The 20,430-nt window shown below is 48.8% G+C and overlaps 9 protein-coding genes across 12 annotated transcripts; 5 read left to right on the plus strand and 4 right to left on the minus strand.

Moving 5' to 3' along the window:
• Positions 1 to 49: 49 nt before the first annotated feature.
• On the plus strand, positions 50 to 7,870 carry PPTG_04840 (hypothetical protein). Its single transcript, XM_008897149.1, has 2 exons — positions 50 to 1,529; positions 1,616 to 7,870. Exons 1-2 carry the CDS (start codon positions 109 to 111, stop codon positions 7,830 to 7,832), a joined length of 7,638 nt encoding a protein of 2,545 aa, XP_008895397.1. The 5' UTR covers positions 50 to 108; the 3' UTR covers positions 7,833 to 7,870.
• Positions 7,661 to 11,168, minus strand: PPTG_04841 (hypothetical protein). 4 transcript variants are annotated; one of them, XM_008897150.1, is made up of 5 exons: positions 9,263 to 11,168; positions 8,750 to 9,190; positions 8,599 to 8,682; positions 8,226 to 8,528; positions 7,661 to 8,169 (listed from the first exon to the last, which is right to left on the minus strand). In XM_008897150.1, exons 1-5 carry the CDS (start codon positions 11,063 to 11,065, stop codon positions 7,873 to 7,875), a joined length of 2,928 nt encoding a protein of 975 aa, XP_008895398.1. In that variant the 5' UTR covers positions 11,066 to 11,168; the 3' UTR covers positions 7,661 to 7,872. The 4 variants fall into 4 exon arrangements, with proteins under 4 accessions (XP_008895398.1, XP_008895400.1, XP_008895399.1 ...); XM_008897152.1 differs by having other exon boundaries at positions 7,661 to 8,528; XM_008897151.1 differs by having other exon boundaries at positions 8,599 to 9,190.
• PPTG_04842 (hypothetical protein) lies at positions 11,155 to 13,025 on the minus strand. Its single transcript, XM_008897154.1, has 2 exons — positions 12,398 to 13,025; positions 11,155 to 12,333 (listed from the first exon to the last, which is right to left on the minus strand). Exon 2 carries the CDS (start codon positions 12,287 to 12,289, stop codon positions 11,216 to 11,218), a length of 1,074 nt encoding a protein of 357 aa, XP_008895402.1. The 5' UTR covers positions 12,290 to 12,333; positions 12,398 to 13,025; the 3' UTR covers positions 11,155 to 11,215.
• Positions 12,478 to 13,149, plus strand: PPTG_21474 (hypothetical protein). The gene has a single exon (XM_008897485.1). The coding sequence runs from the start codon at positions 12,535 to 12,537 to the stop codon at positions 12,997 to 12,999; it is 465 nt and encodes a 154-aa protein (XP_008895733.1). The 5' UTR covers positions 12,478 to 12,534; the 3' UTR covers positions 13,000 to 13,149.
• PPTG_04843 (hypothetical protein) lies at positions 13,126 to 16,033 on the plus strand. The gene is made up of 2 exons (XM_008897155.1): positions 13,126 to 13,350; positions 13,433 to 16,033. Exons 1-2 carry the CDS (start codon positions 13,167 to 13,169, stop codon positions 15,892 to 15,894), a joined length of 2,646 nt encoding a protein of 881 aa, XP_008895403.1. The 5' UTR covers positions 13,126 to 13,166; the 3' UTR covers positions 15,895 to 16,033.
• PPTG_04844 (hypothetical protein) lies at positions 15,925 to 17,335 on the minus strand. Its single transcript, XM_008897156.1, has one exon. The coding sequence runs from the start codon at positions 17,282 to 17,284 to the stop codon at positions 16,184 to 16,186; it is 1,101 nt and encodes a 366-aa protein (XP_008895404.1). The 5' UTR covers positions 17,285 to 17,335; the 3' UTR covers positions 15,925 to 16,183.
• Positions 17,336 to 17,454: 119 nt separating this feature from the next.
• Positions 17,455 to 18,390, plus strand: PPTG_04845 (hypothetical protein). Its single transcript, XM_008897157.1, has one exon. It carries the CDS (start codon positions 17,543 to 17,545, stop codon positions 18,245 to 18,247), a length of 705 nt encoding a protein of 234 aa, XP_008895405.1. The 5' UTR covers positions 17,455 to 17,542; the 3' UTR covers positions 18,248 to 18,390.
• On the minus strand, positions 18,311 to 19,238 carry PPTG_04846 (ribulose-phosphate 3-epimerase). Its single transcript, XM_008897158.1, has one exon. It carries the CDS (start codon positions 19,217 to 19,219, stop codon positions 18,428 to 18,430), a length of 792 nt encoding a protein of 263 aa, XP_008895406.1. The 5' UTR covers positions 19,220 to 19,238; the 3' UTR covers positions 18,311 to 18,427.
• A 209-nt stretch (positions 19,239 to 19,447) lies between these two features.
• On the plus strand, positions 19,448 to 20,429 carry PPTG_04847 (hypothetical protein; the record flags this gene model as incomplete). Its single annotated transcript, XM_008897159.1, has 2 exons — positions 19,448 to 19,716; positions 20,156 to 20,429. 2 exons carry the CDS (start codon positions 19,448 to 19,450, stop codon positions 20,427 to 20,429), a joined length of 543 nt encoding a protein of 180 aa, XP_008895407.1.
• Between the last annotated feature and the right edge of the window lies 1 nt (position 20,430).

Genomic DNA, 20,430 nt, shown 5'->3' on the forward strand with positions numbered 1-20,430 from the left:
TGGTGAGTGTATCCGAGTGATAGTCAACTTCACTTGATTTTTGTAAGGTCGGAAGTTTCCCTTTTGCTTCAACAACCGACATTCCGCATTCCGCAACTAGTCGCCACCATGCCGAGTGAGTATGAGGACAAATATCTCTTGTTGCGAGACGAGAACACGGCGCTTAAGAAGAAGAAAAATGAGCAGGAGGCTACCATCAAACGCATGTATACAAAGCTGGCGATGATCGAAGAGAAGCTCTCCAAGACGCGGCAGGGCGAGGGCAAAAAGAACAATCAAGACGATCCCGACACGGGCGGCAACAAGGTTGCCGTTGTCCCTGTGCGACGAGATCTCGACACGGAGAAGTTCATTGCTGCGCTGAAAAGCGAAAACGCCACACTGAGGAAGAAAAATCAGACGCTAATGGAGAAGAACCGATGGCTGGAGGAGCAATGTCGACAGTTGAATGTCATGAAGCGGCTAGGAGGAGGTGCGCGACCGACAAAGCATAAGAAAGCTGTTGCTCGGAACACAACAGCTAATAAGGGAGGTTTCGAAGGGAGCAGCCTTGAAAAGCAGACTGAAAGTGCACGGAAACTGCATCGCGACACGTTTTCGGGGGATCTCGAGGTGGCGCTAAAGAAGCGGTTAGTTATTGCAGAGAAACAGCTTGTGAAGTTACAGAAAGAAAACGAGCAACTGCGGGCGAGTAGTAGCAGGCAGCTGAAGCCGAGACGAGATAACAACGACGGATCGGGGCCGAGCGATGAAGAAGATGAAAAGGAGCAAGACGAATGTACCAAAGAACCCACGAATCTGGAGCTAGACCAGATGAAAAGGGAGTTGCGGGATCGCCAAGCGCAACTTGCAATTCTGAATGCTAGATATGAAAATTTAGAGTCGAACGCACTCGCAGAACGTGAAATTCAGGAGAAAACACTAGAACAAATGGAACAGATGAATCGTCAAGTACACAAGCTCCGAACACAGTTACAGGACGCTGTCGCGGAAAAGGAAGAGTTGGAAATTCGAATTATGAAGGCCGGTGATCACGAGAAAGATATTGCTCTTCTACGAGAGCAAAATCGGCGCTTGGAAGAACGCATGACCTCGCTCTGTGAAAGTCCGTTTATCAATGATGCTTTTCAGAGGAAGGAGCGTATTGACAAGCTGTTTAACTTAGAAAAACTAACACAGGAGCAAAAGGCGACTATTGCTCAAATGACTGAAGAGAATCAGAAATTTCAAGGTGTCATTCGAGAGCTACAGAGCACTGTCAAGCAGTTGAAGCAGGCGAAAGATCGAGTTGAGCAAGATCTTGCTCAAATGGCGCAACATTTGATGGAGGAGAGAAATGCAAGAAGCCTCGACGCCATCAAGTCAACTGGAAATGTACCGATGCCAACACAGCGGACAGAACCGATCGTGATTGTCCGCCCGCGAACACCTGATCCACAGCACCATCCTCCTGAAAAACGGGATGCTTGCTCTTCCCCAGTGAGCAAAAGTACATCACCAGGCAAATTATCTGCTCCTTCAGCGAACGTGTATGCAATTTTTACTATCCGATACATGGCTTCATTCAACATCGCTAACACTAATATTGTGTTTGTGTGGCGTTTGTTTAATTCAGGGGTGGAGGGGTAGTAAGCCGAAAGTACGGAGATCTTCCGTCAGCTGCTAGCTTCCTCGATGCAGAAGAGGACAGCAGCGTGAAACACTTGCGAAATCGTGTTCACGTCCTTCAGATCGCTCACTTGAAGTCAATGCAGGAGTTGGAGCGTTGTGAGAAAATGTTGCAAGCTCAAACGAACATCAATCGGGAACTCGCTTTGGAGATTGAGGAGCTGACGACGTCAAAGATTTCAAGCTCAAATCAACTTCAACGTCGAATGAAAGAACTTGAGCTACTATGTGAAGAGCGACAACAACGAATTCACGCCCTTCAAGCAGAAGTTAGACAGCTGAAATACGCTCGAGAGAAGATGCTTTTGAAGATGCGAGAGGCTGACGATGAATGCTCTGAGGAATCATCAAGTGATGGAGAAGGGAGCGAGGTAGCATCATTGTCGGAATCCTTGATCTTAGCGGCGAGGGATCTAGCTCCCGGTGAACAACTTCTTGAATTGGGAATTATAAGCGGAGACTTCGATAGCAGTGTGATCGGGGTTAACTCCTCCACTTTTGTACTGTGCGATTTTTACGATTTCGAGTCGCAGTCAACGCCACTTCTCATGGGAAGTCGACCGGAATACAATTTATCAGCTACATTCAAAGTGACGGTGGACGGCTTTTTCTTACGATATTTGGCTTCAGAGTCCGTATTTCTGGAAGTACATCAAGCTATTCGAGGGGACTTCAAGCTGGTTGGTAAAACATCAGTTCGTCTTTCTAAGCTGCTACAGTCAAAGGGGGTTGTAAAAGAACCCAAACTTGCGATTAAATCGCTGTATGACATTGACGGTGATTCGACAACCTTAGGAACATTGAACGTGATTCTAAGGCTTTCCACCCCAATCTCGGAAATTTGGCAAGTTCATCTTCGCTCTTACCCTCAAGATGTCAGGTTTCTTTCGACTCTAGGAAAGCAAAGCGAAACACAAATTCCATCAGATGTACTATGTGATCAAAACTTCCGTGACGATGCAATGACAAACGAATTGCAGATTACGGTATTTGCTTGCAGGAAGTTGCGTTCTTATGGAAAGCGCTCTGATGGATCAATATCTCGAGTACCGTCATCGTACGCTCACTATCAATTGCTTGGGTTTCCAGACGTTTTTACGAATATCGTGGCTAAATCAGCTAACCCAGAATTCGACTTAAGCAACAGCCGACAAGCGTTTGCTTTGGAAGTGGATGCATGCCTTCTTCGGTTCTTGTCCCAATTTCGCTTGTGGGTAACTGTATTTGATGATCAAGTCGAGCTTGATGATAATGCACAAGAAGACGGGGTGATTGGGAGGTGCGGGATTATGCTTTCCGATCTTGTAAATGGCGAAGACATTCGAGGATGGTTCCCGTTAAAAGATCAAAACGATCAACACGCTGGGGATATTTCCGTGTTAATTCAGTGGAAAGACCCATTTCAGGTACTACAACTGACATCTTCGCAACGTGCACGCGGAGTAAATGGACGTCTAATCGACATGCATTCACTCGATTTTGATCAGCAACACGCATTATTGTCGATGTTTTCATCTGACATGGATGGACGAATGAACTACCAGCAATTCTTGCACTATGCTATCCCATCCGAAGAACTGGAGCTACTCGTTGCAAAACTGAAAGAGCGGCTCGAATATGCGGTGGACTCGGAACTTATAACGTCTGCTAAAGATGCTCTCACTGCAGGAATGGAGGCGAGAGAGCGAAAAAGTATGCTTATCTCCATGGGCTCCATGGTACAAACCTGTGAGAAGTACGGGATTTTCCTCACCGATGGAGAACGAAATCTTTTACTATCGACGTTTGGAGTTGGCAGCACTTCGACAGAAAGTATCTCAACTGTGGGTGGAGGTTCTGAAAAGACTTCGGGGAACCACCCGAAATTGATAGCTATTAATTATTTGCTACTCCATATTAATCCTCGACTCAGCTGTATCGAACGGCTGCTATGTCACAAAATTCGACAAACGATGCATGGATATGTTCAAGAACAAAGGAAACGAAAGACAGCAGATGCTATGCCTGCTCCTAAACTATTCGAGAAGTTTGATGAAACAAGATGTGGCAGAGTCACTCGATCAGCGTTCAGAAAATGTTTATCTGCGTTGGGATTTGACTTGATGAGTGTTGAGTCCGAGTACCGTGAACTAGTCAGACACCATACCAAACAATCCCGTTCAACTGACACTCCAAACGAACCCATTGCCGACGGCAATGATACGGCAATCCTACCTCTAGACCGCGTTGACCTGGATGAAGATGTACTAGAGGATGCTAAAGCTACGCAACAGCCAAAGCAACTGGCTGCTTTTAATGATGACGAAAAAAAGGTCACCAGGATATCGACGCAAAACGATCCAGGTTATGCTGCAAAACCTGTTCCAGCCACAACAGAATTCCAGAGACGAAAACAAGCTTTTATGGATCGTATGAAAGCAATTGCCTCTGCAAGTAGTAAGAACTTGGTATACGAACAAGTGGAGAAAAAATTACAGGTTCAGCGGGTTCAGGAAAAAGAACGAGGGTTTAAAGTATTATCGCAGCAGGAGCGGCTTGTGCAGCAAGCAAAACAGCTCCACATTCCACAGAATATCCATCATGATGCTGCACGGACGCTTCAAAAACAATACCGTCAGTATAAAGAACAACGACAACAACAACAAGAAGCGAACTATGCGAAGACAACAATTATCGAAGCAGATCTCCAGCTACAAAGCGTTTTAGGTAAATGGACCTTTGCTGAACTTAGAGATCAAGAAGACAGCATTCTAGCTGAAATCGAACGTGACGTACCGGATGTAAAACGCTCCAGACTGCTTACGAAGAAGCAGCTGGGCTACTTCCTCTCTAAAGTCCCTCGAATCGTGTTACCTCCTGCATTACTGTGGTATCTTATGGACTATTTTTCTGTGAAGGAAACTGGGATGGTAGCGTTCCGATCTCTTCTCAATCTCATCTTCTCTACGTCCACTGAAGAACGTGAGCTGGAAAAGAAGCAGCGTTTGTCGGTGCTTCGACACCTACTCTTCGATGTTGGTTATGCATCTCACACTTTTGTTTTAACTGGAGACATGAAAGAAACAGGATATATTTCCTTTAAAGAGTTTCACGAAAGCCTGTCCAGACTTGGAGTCCAGCTAACCTCCAAGGAACTGCATCTTGTGACTATTATGTTTGACGCAAACGGCTACAAGATTATGTACCATGCTCTTCTTCAGATTCTGACACAGCTACCACATTGTCAACAGTTAGCGGAAGTTTTGGAACGATGTCATCGTTTTGGTATATCTTCGTTACGTGACAAAATTCTGACTTTTGTGAAATCTGACGATGGCCGAATGACTCAGGAAGAACTGCTTCGAGTTCTAATGCAACCGAGTTCGGAGGGTACACAGTTTGAACCTAAGGACGCTAGCTTACTCTTCGAGATGGTTGGAGGCAATAACGACCCAACCAAGAGGATTTCGATCCAGGATCTCTGCCTACGACTCGAAGCAGCAGCAAAATACAGTCGAAAGTCGATATCCGATGACTGGAACAAGTACGATATGCAATACCTGCAGCGGTTAGCCTGGAACTGCAGAAAACTCATATGTGGTAGCTATTCCGACTTGAAATATGAGTTTGAACGATTTGACTGGCAGGAGAAGGGATTTGTTTCTTTGGCAGAGTTTGTCACGATCGCACGTCGAAATGGTTTCTTACTGTTCACTGAAAACCAACTGAAAGGCATAGCGAAGAGCTTCGGTGTGAAAACAAATGGATCGTTCGGTATCAACTATCGACAGTTTTTGGATTGGACTACACCACCCCCACCCGTCGACATGGATGCTGTGGAGAAAAAGCTTCGCAAGTGTGCACATGAGCAAGCTAATAAGTTACCGAGCAGACAGCTTTCTGAAGTGTTTGCTACTTGGAACCAAATTTTCTTGACGGAGAAAGAAACAACGTCGGAGGGGGTAATAAGTCGATCAACTTTCGTGAAGATCTGCAACACTCGCCTGAGTATCCCACTTGACGAACATGAGATGCGCACATTACTTTACACATACGATCCTGAACTAAAAGATCAAATTGACTGCAGTGCTTTTCTCAAAATGAACTGGCGGGAAGCCATGATCACATACAATAAACGAGCACAGGTAATCAGTGAGGTTGCAAAAGCGAAACTCGTAGTGACCAAGATTGGTGAGAAACTTCAAGAGCAAAAAGATGTTCCAAGGCAGATTACAGAGGCTTTCTCGTATACTGGAGACTCGAATAGCGCATTGGTGGAATCTGGTCAGTTCATCCTAGCGATGCGAAAACTGTGGATCTCTTTGTCACCGGACGAAGTACATTCTCTCTTTGTCGTATTTGGTGAGCAGCCAGATAAGAAAAAGATAAATTTCGTGAAGTTCTTTAAGGACTCCCTCGAACTACCCGTGTTCAGCTCTTCAGAAGTAAAGCCGAACTATCAGCTTTCGGTCGAAAATGAAAAACAATTGAGAAGTGCATTAGAAGCTGCTGTGAAATTCTCACTGCACAAATTCCAGCAGTGCTTTGTACAGTTTCAAGAGTTTTGTGTGCTTCACCGTTTTGCTGAAATCGCCCCATCGAAGTTGTGGCGTCAGATGGAAGCAAATGGCTTGATTGAGTTGTTGTCAAAGAAAGCTGCTGGGCTGCTTTCGCAGAAATTCTTGACTACATTTTACGATGATGATGGTGATGTAAGCTTCAGCGTATCCTTGAAGGCCGTTCATACGTATCTTAAGGACGTTTCGACAAATGCACCGGTTAAAGCCTCTCAAAAGCAAGAAACGCGTGAGTTAGTAGAAACGACAGTACAATCAAGAGCACCAAAAGCACCTATCGAAACTCTTTCAGAATTCCTCGACTCGTGTGACGAACGTGGAATTGATTTACGGGGAGAGCTTGAAGCTCGTGACAGTACGTACACGGGATACGTGACAGCAATGGAGCTGAAAGAGATTCTAATACGTATGGGCATCGCAAAAGCTGCCTTTCCTTCGTCTGCAGAGGCAGTGATAGGACAGCTTGTCCGTCAATTCCGAAGCACCGAAACAACCGATGCGGTACATTATACAGTGATGCTGTACGAGGCTACCAAATTCGAGTGGCCTGGTACCGATTCTCGCTTTGATAAAATTACTGAGAACTTGCGATCACGAATTCGTTTGAAAGCCAACCTCTCGGGTCAAATTGATCATTCAGATACAACAAACTATGCCAGATTGGATGCTGCTTTTAATCATTTCGACCGAGAGAAGAAGGGATTCTTGACAGCGGATAGTATATGTAATGGTCTGCGGGCACTAGACTACAACCTTTATCCTTCACAACTCAGCGTCGTCATGCTCAACTTGTGCATCTTCCGCCATGGCGGAGGTGGATTGTCACGAACTGAGTTCGACTCCTTCGTGCTAGATCCTTACGCTGGCTGTCTGCTGAAAAAGATATCCGATAGGCTTTACTCTGAAGTCCAATCTCAGAAGCAAGACGCAATGCCTCGAGTTGCATATTTGAGTCGGCTCCTGATGGAATGTGGTGGATTTAGCCACCAAAGCAGCCTTTCAGCGGAAACATTTTGGTCACAACTGGAGCGAGCGCTAGAGCGACAAGTGACGACACTGGAAAAACTACGACTGCAACATCTTTTCGATGTGGGGCGGGACGGCAACATTGCCTTTAAGCTTTTCCTCAAGGTAATGTCTCAATGGCGAAATCTACCCAGTGCAGCAGCCTCTGTATTTTTACGGAATAGCAACCTGGCTGAAAAGGGTATCCCAGAGCTACAAGCTGCAACCAAACCGGAGAAGCTGCCGTATCCTCAAGAAAATGCCGCGAAAGACAAACCACCTTGCGCGCGCAATGCCATTCTTCGATCGCTGTTCAACCAAATGTCATCAATTGACTTTAACTCACAACTCGACATAGTGGAGGAGTACTTGAGACTGAAGGATCACGAGCAGACAGGTAGCATCAAAATGAAGCAGTTGAAGCGAATCTTCGACCAAATTGGACTGTCATTGTCAGCAGATGCCTTCACAAGTTTGCAACTATACTATCCAGGTGTTGCCTCACCAAGCACAAAAGAACATGGAGAACTTGTAGCTTACCAGAAACTCCTATTAGCACTAGAAGCATTTCATGAGAAGAGCGGCGAACATGAGGAAAGATAAGCATAACCACTTGCAACAAAGCTACTGAATTTGTAAACAATCATGATTCTGCTGAGTCACCATCGGCACCCACGAGTTCCTTTTCCATGATCTTGATACGGTGAAGAACGCGTGCAGCGTCCAACCGACGATTCGATGAGAGCAGCTTTGACATCAGAATACGGTCTTCAGCAATGCGTTTGTGCAGACGCTCGACATACATTTCCAATGTCAATTTGCCCGTCTGCATCTCGATCTCCAGCAACTGTTTCTTTAACGCGAGAGAATCGTATCGGTCGTTCAGCTCAATCGTAGCCGGTCCTGTTAAGGATGGTAGTTTTGTCCCCACCTTCTCGAGCTGCCATGATAAAATATGTCAGAAACTGTACGACGAATATCTGTAGCATCCCTTACCTCTTCGTTGATAACATCGTAGCTCACAATCAGATCAAGATGGTGCGGATCGTCCAGCTCAGCAGTGGTAGAAGCTGGTTGGTCCTCTTTCATCATTGAACGAGAACTGTCGGAATTTGGTGCCGCATTTTTGCTGGATAGGCTGTTGGCTTCGGTTGGGGATGGCTCTAATGTCACACTTGGCATGGTAAGATGCTCCGAAGTAGAGACCATCGGCTCGGGATAGTCGCCGATGACCAGATCCTCGACAGCCTCCTGGCGAAACTCTTTCTCCTTGAGCAGACGACGCATTTGAATAGCAACCTGTGGCACATGTCATTTATTCCATTAGGTATAATGGAAAACATTATTTCGTAATAATACCAGCAAATACCTCGATATCTCCTCCACAGGGCTTTCGGTTTGATCCGAGGAAAGGAAGCTGAGTGTTTATTTCACAACACGTCAGTAGAGGTGTCTATGGTGGGAAATACGAAAGACGCGTTAGGGAATGACATTCAGTATTGATCGCAAGCAACCCTTACCAATTCTTGATATGTTCGGGCAACAAGTTCGGGGTTGCGGAACAACGTTCCCGACTTCCAAACTTCGAAAACGGCCTTCTTTATCTCAAAAAGACGCATAGTTCCACGTGATCTTGCCAGCTTGAACACAAATTCTGTCTGGCCAGAAGAGATCTTCGTTGCAAATGGAGCGTTTGGGTTGATCTGGAATTCCGCAGTCTGTCCCTCATGCGGTGTCGTGGATGGGAAATTGAGGCAGAATTTGACAAACACAGATTTACCCGCCACCTGGGACAACCCACTTACACTTTTAACGGAGACCTTAACCAGGTCATCTGCAATGAACGGCAGCTCATATTCCACTTGACGAGAGGTTTTTACGATTTCGTAGCGAGGCGGCAACTGCAGCGGGTTTTGCCTGCTTTGTCGTAGTTTTTCCAGCTCGGCACCATAATGCTTTCGCTGTTCATAACAACATGGAAAAATCAAGGTTAGACACCTTCTACCACAGCAGAATCCTCAGGGTATGCTTACCTTAGCCAACCACTCCGATGCCTTTTCCCGATTAATCGACAGATTTTCCTTTGCTAGTGTCATCGCTCGGTTACCGAAATCAACCAGCAACTGCTCGAGCTCCTGAAATTTGGCAGTGGTTGCGGAGTTCTGTGCTGAGCCCAAAGTGGCTGCAGGGTTTTCGCTGGCGTGTTGCTTTAGGTCAATGAGGTTTTGAATCTGTTTCGCTCGTCGCATCGATTCGAGCGCACCTTGAATGTCACCTTTTCGCTTCAGAGATAGCGCGCTCTGTTTTGCTTTCTGTAGCTCTGCAGCGAGATCAGCAATATGGGTATCTCCCCCCTCAGCCTTAGCATTCCCGTACTCAACAGGTACTGCAGCTTTTCCCACCTCTGGTACAGAAGAAACTGAATGCAGTGACCCACTCGACATCACGGTCGTAAGATGATTCGTCTCCCCCTCGGAATCGGACTTATCATCGAACGCGTCGATAAGGTAATCTTCGTCAATCGATGGGGCAGCTTTCAGCAACCGTGAGCTCGGTGGAGTTGGTTTGGACGCAACATGCAGTGAAGCAGCTACAGCGGTTGTAATGGCTATCGAGGTATCTTGAGGTGTTGGTGCAATCGAGATAGAGTCATCACCACCTAGCTTCTGTAATTCTGCCGCAAAAGCTGGATCGTTCATGTCTTCAGCAGTTACTTCGACGTCCGAAATGCTGTCGTTGTCGCTGTCAGCTTGGCTCTCGTCGAGGGGAAATGCACTCGCGTTCAGACGTACCGACGTAGTGCTGCTCACTGCAACAGAATGATAGACAGACTCAGCGACTGCTGGAGCTGTAGACTGCTGAACTACTGACGTCTGGTTAGCTACCGCTGGTGACGATCGCAGTTCATCTCGTTTCGCTTCAAGCTCCTTAATCTTCCGCATGCAGGCTAGTGCGTCAGCAATCTGATTCTGTCTTTTGAGTTGCACAGCTTGTAGTTTACATTCCTGTATTTGCGCTTCTATTGCTGATAACTGCTGCATAACATCATGATACTGGGCGGATGCCGTAGCACCAGAATCTCCATCATTCTCTGTCAGACCCATTTTCGCTAACTGTGCAAGAAACTCGGGATCCTGCATGTCCTCGTCGGTAACTTCGACATCATGGTCGCCATCATCTAGGATAGTATCCATCGGCGCTCGTACATTTGTTTCCGTTCTCTCATTCTGTACAGTTCGAGCTACGTCACTCGAAGTTTTACTCGCATTCTCCTGTGCTGAAGAAAACTGTTCCTGGAGCTGCTTGGCCTCTCGAAATTTTGCTAGCGCCTCTTGAATCCTCCCCTCTCTTTTGAGCGCCAGTGCCTCCATCTTTAAAGCGTGTACCAGCGCAGCTCTCTGCGGCTTCAATGCCGCTGCATTCTCACCTTTACTAGGTCCTTTAGCGGGCGTCTTTCCGCTTATCTCGGCTGTCTCCCTATTGTGATTCTCCCTCGCTGTCTGATGGACCCCGTCCAGCACCCCACGCAGCTCGTTCTTCGCTGCTCGATGAGCATCATTCTCGCCCTCATCGCCACTCAGGTTGATTCCATCCAGCTGCAAGTCTCTCAAGATCTTGGCTTCGTCGTCATCCTCATCGTCACCTCCAGCCCCGAATAGAATACTTTCCTCCGTCGGACTCGTACCGGTGGCGCCCGTAGCCGCCAATAGCGCCTGGAACTCCGCCTGCACATCCGCGTCATTCACTGGTTTGATGCCAAACTGCTTCTGCAGCTTCGCCAGATCGTCTGTTTCATCCTCCTGCGCCTCTTTCGCGCGACTGCGGCGCCAGAACATCACGGCGTTAGCTTGATTTTTGGCCTAGTGATACAATCGTTGCGATACAATACCCGCTTGAGTGACATGGATACAAAATAACTTCAACATGTTGAAAAAAATGTTGATGCATTAATCGAGTGCTGCATCGCCAACGGTGGACACTTATTACTATTCCCACGCTCTTGAAACCTTCCGTCGCTTTCGATCTCCACTATTGTCCGCTGAGGCTTGTTCTGCTCGCTCCAAGGCGTCCAAAGTGTCGTCTAAATTCTGCTTCCTCTGCCTGGAACGCACTGCCTGAGCGATAGCTGACGCTTCATCTTCGTCGGATTCTTCTTCACTGGAGCTCACGTTTCCATTGACAGCGACAAATCCGGCAGCTCCAAGAGCGCGTTTGCTTCCACCTCGAACGACCACGGACTTGGTCTGTTCAGGTACGTAGGATCCTCTCAGTCCGTTTATCAAATTATCACGCCGCGTGTCTCCTGTCCGCATTTTCTTCTCAGTGAACGACCCACGAGCCTTGATTGTTTTTATTGACTGTTGGTAAAATCCTTCCGTGCGCTTGTCAATCACAGGCTTCTCCTCAAAGCGAAACAAGTTGAGTTTTGGGTTGCATACATCGCATGCTCCCTTGCAATCCGTCACTGCCATCTTCTGCCCAAAGTACCGCAATAAAGCTTGACGCCGGCACTCTTTCTTAGTAGCAAACACCTTGACATGCTCCAATAGCTTCAAGGCATGCGCAACGCTGTCCACATTCTTCGAGCGTATCTTTTTCTGCCCTGCTGCTGGCGTAGCATTATCGGGCTGCTTCAAGGCTTCTTTCTCCAGTAGAAAGCGAAATAAAGCGTAATCACGGGCGGAGTAGAGCAGCACACTCTGACTTGGTTCTCCATCTCGACCAGCTCGTCCTGATTCTTGATAAAAGTTCTCTAATGATTTCGGAATATTCCAGTGCACAACGAAGCGAACATTTGGGTGGTCGATACCCATTCCAAAAGCAATCGTCGCACATACAATTTGTATCTCCCCACTTAACCACTTTTGCAACGTAGCTTCTCGTTCTTGCTGGGGGATTTTAGCGTGGAATGCGGCAACCTTCAACAGTGGGTCTCGCTTTCGCATCGAGAGTACCAAATCATCTGTATCGCTGCGCTTGTGGACATACACAACACCACACGAATTGGTATGATCTTTCTTGATATAGCGACATAATGCACCCACCGGGTCCGCCAACATCTCCTTGTCGTACACCGTATACGAGATGTTTGCGCGGTTGAAATCTGCCAAAAGGACATCGGACCCATTAGCTGCAAAATGCAATTGTTTCGTGATATCGTCACGCACACGTTCGGTAGCAGTAGCGGTAAGAGCAATCACCGGTATTTTAGGGAACAACTTTCTCAGCTTTCCCAAATTCTGATATGCCGGTCGGAAATCGTGACCCCAGGAGCTGATGCAGTGAGCCTCGTCGATGGCGAATAATGCGAGACCCCCTCGTTTCTGCAATTGCTGCAGTAGAAGCTGCATCTGCTCGCCCTGTAGCGTCTCGGGCGTCGTGTAAAGCATCTCGACTCGCTCATCCTCAACGTTCTGAGTTGCAGTTTCGAACTGTTTCAGCAGTCGAGCTACAATTCGTTCTCGTTGTGACTGAGCCACCAAGGACGAAAACATTTCCACTCCAATATGCTTTTTGCGCAGAGAAGCTACTTGGTCCTGCATCAGAGCCAACAACGGACTCACCACTACAACGAGGCCGGGTAGCAGTAGCGCCGGCAGCTGATAGCAAAGCGACTTGCCTCCACCAGTGGGCATCAGCACCAACGTGTCCTTCCCAGACAGAACACGCCGCAGAGCAGCGCCCTGAAGACCTCGTAGTGTCGAGAAACCAAGCCGCTGTAAAGCTGCGCGGATTTTGGCGAGACGAGCTTGTTGGCGCTGCACTTTAGCATCCGCCATGAAGCCATAGAATGCAAGACTTGAAATGAAATGACCAACTTTTAAAAGGAAGTGAAAAAATAAATATTACTACATGTATTACATTAAATTACGGTATTACTATAATATATTACTGTAGTGTACTTTTGTGAAAAACGAGCAAAGGATCACCTTGAAAATGGTGCGCAAGCCGTCGCGCTTGCCTCCAGGGCAGCAGTCAGTGGAGGAAGTTCTACTTAACCGTTTGGCGAATGGAGAAAGCGCCACACCCACGACCCGCTCCTCTACTGCGCAGCCCCCTTTCGACGCAACTCGACGTTCTCAGACATCGACGGCACCACGAGGAACTATCGCCGATCGGAGTGCGTTCTCTCTATTGTGCTCTGAAGCTATTGCATGCATTCTGATATTGTTGATTTTGTCAACACTGCTACACTCCAACAGGTTGGTCGGGTAGCAGTCGTGCAGCAGCCCACGTGTCTACAGCCCCGGCTGGAATTGAGTCGAAGTCAACTGTAGGAGCGCCGCCACCCATGTCGATGGAGTTTATGCAGCAAATGTCAAGTGAGATTGCAAACCTCGACCAGCGTTTGCAGCGCGTAGCAACGAATTTGGCCTTAGCTCCAAGTCGTGGAACGGAAAAGAGGTCAGCGAAGTCGTCGAACGATCAACGCAACGTTCATCAACTGGGGATTGAAACGTTCTTGCAAAATAGTATACATGAAGTCGCGAACGCGCACAAATCTGGTGGAAATGAGGATCAAGTACGACGGCCGACATCAGTGAACCCGAAGGCCAGTGCTCAAGTGACCTACAGTGTACGGGACATCCGCTCAACAGTGCGGCGTCTGGACAAGGTTTTCCACGAAGTAGCTTCAGGCGACAAGCAGCGCCATCTAGCCGCTACAAAGATATCAATGATGTGTCGAGGGTTTGTAGTCCGCCGTAGATACCAGAAATTGCAGATAGCTCTAGGAGGATGGCGATCTCGAAAGTGCGTCCCCTTTCTGACGTCCATTGAGGAATTTGCAGCACGCGAAGAGTTTGTCAACAAGCAGATTACAATCATGCAAGAAGAGCGAACTCGGTCTTTCTTGCGTCGTGTGTTGGCTGAAATACGTGATGTAGTACTCATGAACTTGCCAGTGAAGATGGCTCGGCTCGAAGAAACGGAGCATCGTTTTCGGGAAAGACAACGCAATTTATTGAAATACGTTTTCCTACCGTGGAAATCAGCAGCTTTAGGACCTCGAAGCCGAAAAAGAGCTTCAGCGGATGCCAGAGCACGCCATTATGCAGCCCGACAACGACTTGAAGCCATGGAACGATTCGATCTGATCACCCAGGAAATGGTGCATGAAGAGTTTCTCAAAGACAACATCCGTCGAATTCGTACTCGACATCCAATGCACGTACTCAAGCGATTCTTCCACTTGATGAAGGGCATAGTATTCGTCCCAATGAAGAAGAACATGGAAGTCGCGATTGCCCACGATTATCGGAAAACCCTCAAGCGTGTCATGGACGAATGGGTAAAGGTCTTTCGAGCGACACAAATCGATAAAGCCATCGCAAGCGCCGTTGAGCAGCGCACTCTTGAGCGGTATGATCAGCACTTTAATCTTCGAAAGATCGATGCTCACTATCGACGAACACACATGCTCAAGCATCTACGTGCGTGGTTAAAGCATTGTCAGCTTATTCGTAGAGTTCGACGGCTCTTTGAGGGGAGCACGAAGGAAACATTGGCTTGGCTCACGAAGCGCTGGCGTGTTCGAGCTCAATATCAACACGCTTTACGCGAAAATGCCGTGGAGGAATGGCACGCGTATTCACGGCGCATTTATACGATTCCGTTTCGACGTTGGTACGTTTTCATGGCTCGCAGACGCGCAGCACGCGCGGCAAAGGAGAGTATTTGTGTTGCTTACGAGCGGCGTCAACGACGCCATATCAAGTACAATTTCTTCCGGTTGTGGAAGCACCAAGTGCTATTTGGCCACATTGAAGGTCTGCATTCAAAGGTTCACTTACTACGTAGTCTTGAGGATCAGAAGCGCATGTGTCTTGGATTAGAAGCCAATGCAGCGCTTTACAGGGATAATATCGCAGCTTTACAGGCTTCAATCGTGCAATTAGAGGACAAACTCAAGGAAAAGCAGCAAGAGCTCGCTCAATTGCACGAGACGACGCAAGCTACACGGTTTGGTATCCACCAGGCAGAACAGAGTATTGCTCGAGTGCAGGGCATGCTGGAAGCCGTGAGAGTTGTTCATCCTGGTACAGTGGAGCGCATCGAGACGATGTACAGGGACAACCCGCTGCTCTCGAAAGACCTTAAGGACGTCATCACTCTTCACGCCAACAAGAGACGAGAACTTTTATCGAAAATTGAGTTGGATCGAACGGAACTTGAGGTGCAGAATGCTTCAAAGGGGGCAGGAACCCAAGAAGACCAAATGCTGTTGCATAGAGTGAAGTGGGTGCTCTCTCGCTTAGATCTAGGTATGCATGAACAAAGCGGTAACAACCAACACGACACGAGAATGAACGGTAATCGCGTGGAAACTATGAACCAGCTCTGCGCTTTGTTCGAGTTCATCCGAAATGGAGACACTGCGCCGCTAGCACCGGCAAACAATCCAGAGCATAGCGAGCAAGTGCAATGCGGTAAACCAATAGGCTCCATGTTGCGTATTGGCAACTCCGACGATGGTATCGTTCGTCGTGTCGATATCATGGACGACTCCAACTCGTGGCATTCGTTCTTGCAGTCGTTGGTGATCAAGTTCGTGCCAGATAATTTATTGTCGGTCAAGGAGCGTCTTGTGCGTCGTGCAGCTGAAATGGATGCCGAAATCGCTGAGATCAAAGCTAACCCACAACTCCATCATCTGTACAGGTAGGCAGCAAGTTTCAAAGACTTCAACAAATACAGAGAGTATAGCACATGAACGGATTTCTCCTTAATGAACGAGCGAACGGAAGTCAAAGTGGGGGAAGCACCTGATTCCATCCACCTTTGTTCTATCTAGCCCTGCCGACATTTTACTGCCAACACACCAACCAGCTACTCAAGACCTTACCGTGACCTTATACCAAAACCGTCCTGCTGGCTGCCTTGCTTTGTCTGTCTCTGGAGTTTCGTCTTGTGTCGAGAAAGATTGACAAGATTACGTCGAGCTCTCTGTCTGCTTACTCGTTCTGGTGAATCTTGGCAGCCAGGAAGAGCTTCTGGAACGACTTTCCAGCGTAGCGGTTGATGTGCTCACAGTACGTGTTCATCTGCTTGGTAATGAGGAGCGACTCCAGACGCGAGGGTTGGTTCACCGACTTGAAAAAGTTAGGGTCCTCCTCGGGCACGGGCTCCTCGCCGTTCTCACGACGAACCTTGTTCTCCTCCCGCTGTCTATTTTGCCACTGCTGGTAGGCGGCGCGCTGCTTAGATAATGCGCGCTCGTAACCCTGGAATTTGTAGTGTTCCTGCGCGAGCTCGTCAGCCCACAGCGTCATGTTCTTGAGGCTACTCTCCACGTAAGCGTTAGTGGCCAAGTCCAGACGCTCAAAGCTGCTGGCGGTGGTGCTGTCATTGGCATGCGCCGTCTGCTGCAGCCAGCACGTGATGATGTCCGAGTTGCGGATCTCAATGGGGATTTCCTCCACTACAGTGGCCGAGCGGATGTCAGCCTTGGCGAAGCTCTCCTTAGTGAACGATCCGCTCTTGTACGTATCCATAAAAGCCTTGGTGAGACGCACAGCACGCAGACTGAGCGAGCCCTTGGAAGTCTCGGCCGAGTCGTAGATGAGGCAAATGGCGTTCGGACCCAGCGATTTCTGGTACTGGAACTGGTGCTCAATGAACGAGGCCGTGCAGAAAGTGCCCATGGCCACAGACTGGTACCAGCCCACCTTGTTGTTATCCATACCCACTTCACGCAGACTCTTCATCATGTCCAGCTGATACTCGTCCGCTCCCTTCTTACGTTCACTGCTGGGCGGAGACGGGAAGCTGTTGGTCACCTCCAGAACCTGTTCATTGTCCAAACCTAGAAGTGAGCCAGCCACGCCGCCGGGAAGGCTTTCATGGCAGTGCTTAATGATCTGAAGCAGAGCCACACCCTCAAGTGCCACACTCGTCACAGGCTCCACACCTTCGAAGATGTCAATGGCCTCAGTAGCCTCAGGGGCCGGTCCCAGAGCTGCAACAGTGGAAGAAGTAGCAGCGGGAGTGGAAGGTGCAGCAGCAGCAGCAGGCGTCCGCGCCGGCGTCGGCGTCGTGTCGAGACCCCAGGCCATGGTGTAAGGTGCTTCCGGTGACAATATGGATTTCCCCCTAGATGGACGACTGGCTGGGGTAAGTGAAACATGGTTTTGACCAATCATTTGTCAGTATTTTGAGATTTAAGCGAATCAAATGCCATCAATTGTTTTGTAGACGTTTAACTGGATGAAAAGGAAGTGATACAAAACGTTGCTTTTTTGGTTGGTGGAGACGCGCATCAACCAGCGCGGTTTGTTGACACAAGTCAAGCGTTCGTGAAGGAAGTCGCCGCCATGCCCAAGTCTAAGAGACAACGCACCAAGCCGCTGACGCAGGCCAACAAGAAGGGCAATGAGCTCAAGCAGAACGTGGTGGAAGCCATCCGTAATGCAGTGGACACGTACGATTCAGCCTACGTTTTCAGCTTCCAGAACATGCGTACCAACCACTTTAAGGAGGTGCGCATGGACTTCAAGGACAGCCGCTTCTTCCTGGGCAAGAACAAGGTCATGAAACTCGCTCTGGGTCGCTCGAAGGAGGAGGAATATGCCGAGAACCTCTACCGTCTTTCTAACGACGTTAGCGGCAACACTGGTCTGTTGTTCACCAGCAAGCCGCACGACGAGGTCATGGACTACTTTGCCAAGCTCTCGGTCAGTGACCACCCGCGTTCGGGCTTTGTAGCCACCGAGACGGTCACAATTCCCGAGGGCCCGCTGCCGCAGTTCATTGGCAGCATGCTCGAGTCGCTGCGCGGTCTGGGACTGCCTGTTGACCTCAAGAAGGGTGTCGTTGTGCTTAACCAGAACTACACCATCTGCAAGCCTGGACAGACACTGACCCCCGAACAGGCCAAGCTACTTGTGCACTTCGACCGTAAGATGGCTGAGTTTAAGCTCGTGATGCTCAGCGTCTGGTCGAAGGACAAGTACCACCGGCTTGCGGCCGAGGACGCCACCACTACTGGCAACGACGACACTGAAGATGAGGATATGTAAATATGGGATGTGGTCGCGAAGCTTTCAAACGATAGAGCGTAGCAGATGGAGCAGCGTCTTGCTGAGTTGTCTGGCATCTTCTTTAGTATACACTTTTTTTTGCATCTAATAGCATTTTGGATTGATTCGTTTGTGTTATCCGACTCAAATCAAAAGCGTAGTTGCATCCATTGCGACTTCTTACAGCTTGGTCAACTGGTCGTCGCTCTTGCCGTTACCATACTTCTCTACACTGTGTCGCATCTGCAAAATCACAGCCATCGGGTCTGCTGCCTTAAACACGGAGCTCCCAGCGACAATCATGTTGGCACCAGCTTTGGCTGCCGCATCAATAGTTGAGGGGCCTAGACCGCCATCCACCTCGATGTCCAACGTCGGGTACTTGGCACGGATAGCCTCTACCTTGGGCATCATGTCGGTCATGAAGCTCTGACCGCCGAAGCCTGGCTCCACGGTCATAACCAGCACCATGTCTACTAGCTCGACGAACGGGAAGGCGGCCTCGGCACTGGTGCCCGGCTTGATGGCTAGCCCCACCTTCATGCCGGCGTCGCGGATCTGCTTGATGAGGGCCAGCGGGTCCTGCGTCGCCTCCAGGTGGAAGGTGAACTGGTCACCTCCAGCGGCAGCGATGTCAGGCACCCACTGCTCGGGCTTAGACACCATCATGTGGCAGTCGAAGAAGGCCTTGGTATGAGGGCGCAGCGACTTGATGACGGGCGGGCCCCAAGAGATGTTGGGGACGAAGTGGCCGTCCATCACATCCAGGTGCAGGTAGTCCGCTCCGGCTGCTACTACCTTAAGAGACTCGTCCTTGAGGCACGAGAGGTCCGACGCCAGCAGCGAAGGGCCGATCTTGCATGTGCAGCTGTGGCACATCGAAGCAATGAAGGAGCGGGAGGTAGTGAAGTCGAAGCGACTGATGCGATTGAGACAATGAGGTCTCTGCTTTGATTGCCAGCGGAACATCATCAGGGCTATGCTAGTCGCGCAATGTGAATTTATTATATCTGTATGACTTTGTGGTTGTATTAAATCTGGTGTGTGTTTGTGTCAATACAAATGAAAAGTTTTAAATGTAGACTAAATATGTAATTTGAGTTTTGTCCAATCATTGGTACTATAAAGGTGCTGGACGAGCGGCTGCAATAGCTCAAGCCGACAAGCGATCGGATAAGTGGCGAGTCCTTCCCGAGCACGATGGCGTCTACCCAGCAGATTGCGGAGCTGAGCCGCAAGATTTTCCAGCGTCTACCGCAGCGCAACATCCCGTCGGGCAACAAGGTTATCAGCAAGCAGCTTAAGGGCGACAAGGTGGCCTCATGGTTCAACAAGCCGCTGCTACTGCGTCTCGGCGGCGACGACCCCAACTTTGAGATTCTGAACGAGGAGCGTCTGGGCAAGCTCGACCAGATGAAGCGACGGGGTAAGTCCATCCCCAAGAAGGGAGCAGGCAAGCGTTCGAAGAAGTAGGCGGGAGATGCATTTTGGCAGGTATTTCGTCTCAACAGCAGCACTGAAGCCATCGGACGCGCTATCCTATTGAATACTTGTGTCTCTGGATGGAGGTTCAGTACAGAGGATATATAACAGCGGCGATGCGGTCGTCGAGATAGTTATCTAATGCCAAGAGTGGTGTCCATCTTTATAGAGCATTTTTCAACGCGTCTTCCTTCACTGATGCTATTCATTATGTCGCTGTATGGCTAGTTTTCAGATTCAGGCTAGCACACAGATGTTGCCTATCGAGGTTGTACTGATACTGTGAGCTTGCCATCCTGTCGAGAACTCACCAAGGACGCTTGTCTCCGTGTATCTATTTCAGAGAGTGCACGGTATTCATTCTAACTCCAATTGTACCACTTGTGTACCGTTTTCGTGGTAGCCAATCGATTGACTCGACTTTAGACTGCACAGCGCATTCTTCAAAAGCAGCTTTAGGTACAGCAAGGACACCAAGGACATCTACAACAATGGGAGCCAACGGACAGGCAGTGCAGACGATGAACAAGAAGAAGGTGAAGCTTCTCAACAAGAAACGCGCCGAGATCCGCAACCAGAAGAAGGTGGCGGTGCTTCAGAAGGGCAAGCGCACAGTGCTGCGCAAACACCGGCCATCCAAGAAGAAGCAGCAGAAGGACGCCAAGCGCCATCGCATTTACGTGGAGGCCGAGAAGGCTAAG

The sequence above is a fragment of the Phytophthora parasitica genome (assembly GCF_000247585.1).
Source record: "Phytophthora parasitica INRA-310 unplaced genomic scaffold supercont2.5, whole genome shotgun sequence".
In the NCBI taxonomy this organism is placed as follows: Eukaryota; Oomycota; class Peronosporomycetes; order Peronosporales; family Peronosporaceae; genus Phytophthora; species Phytophthora nicotianae.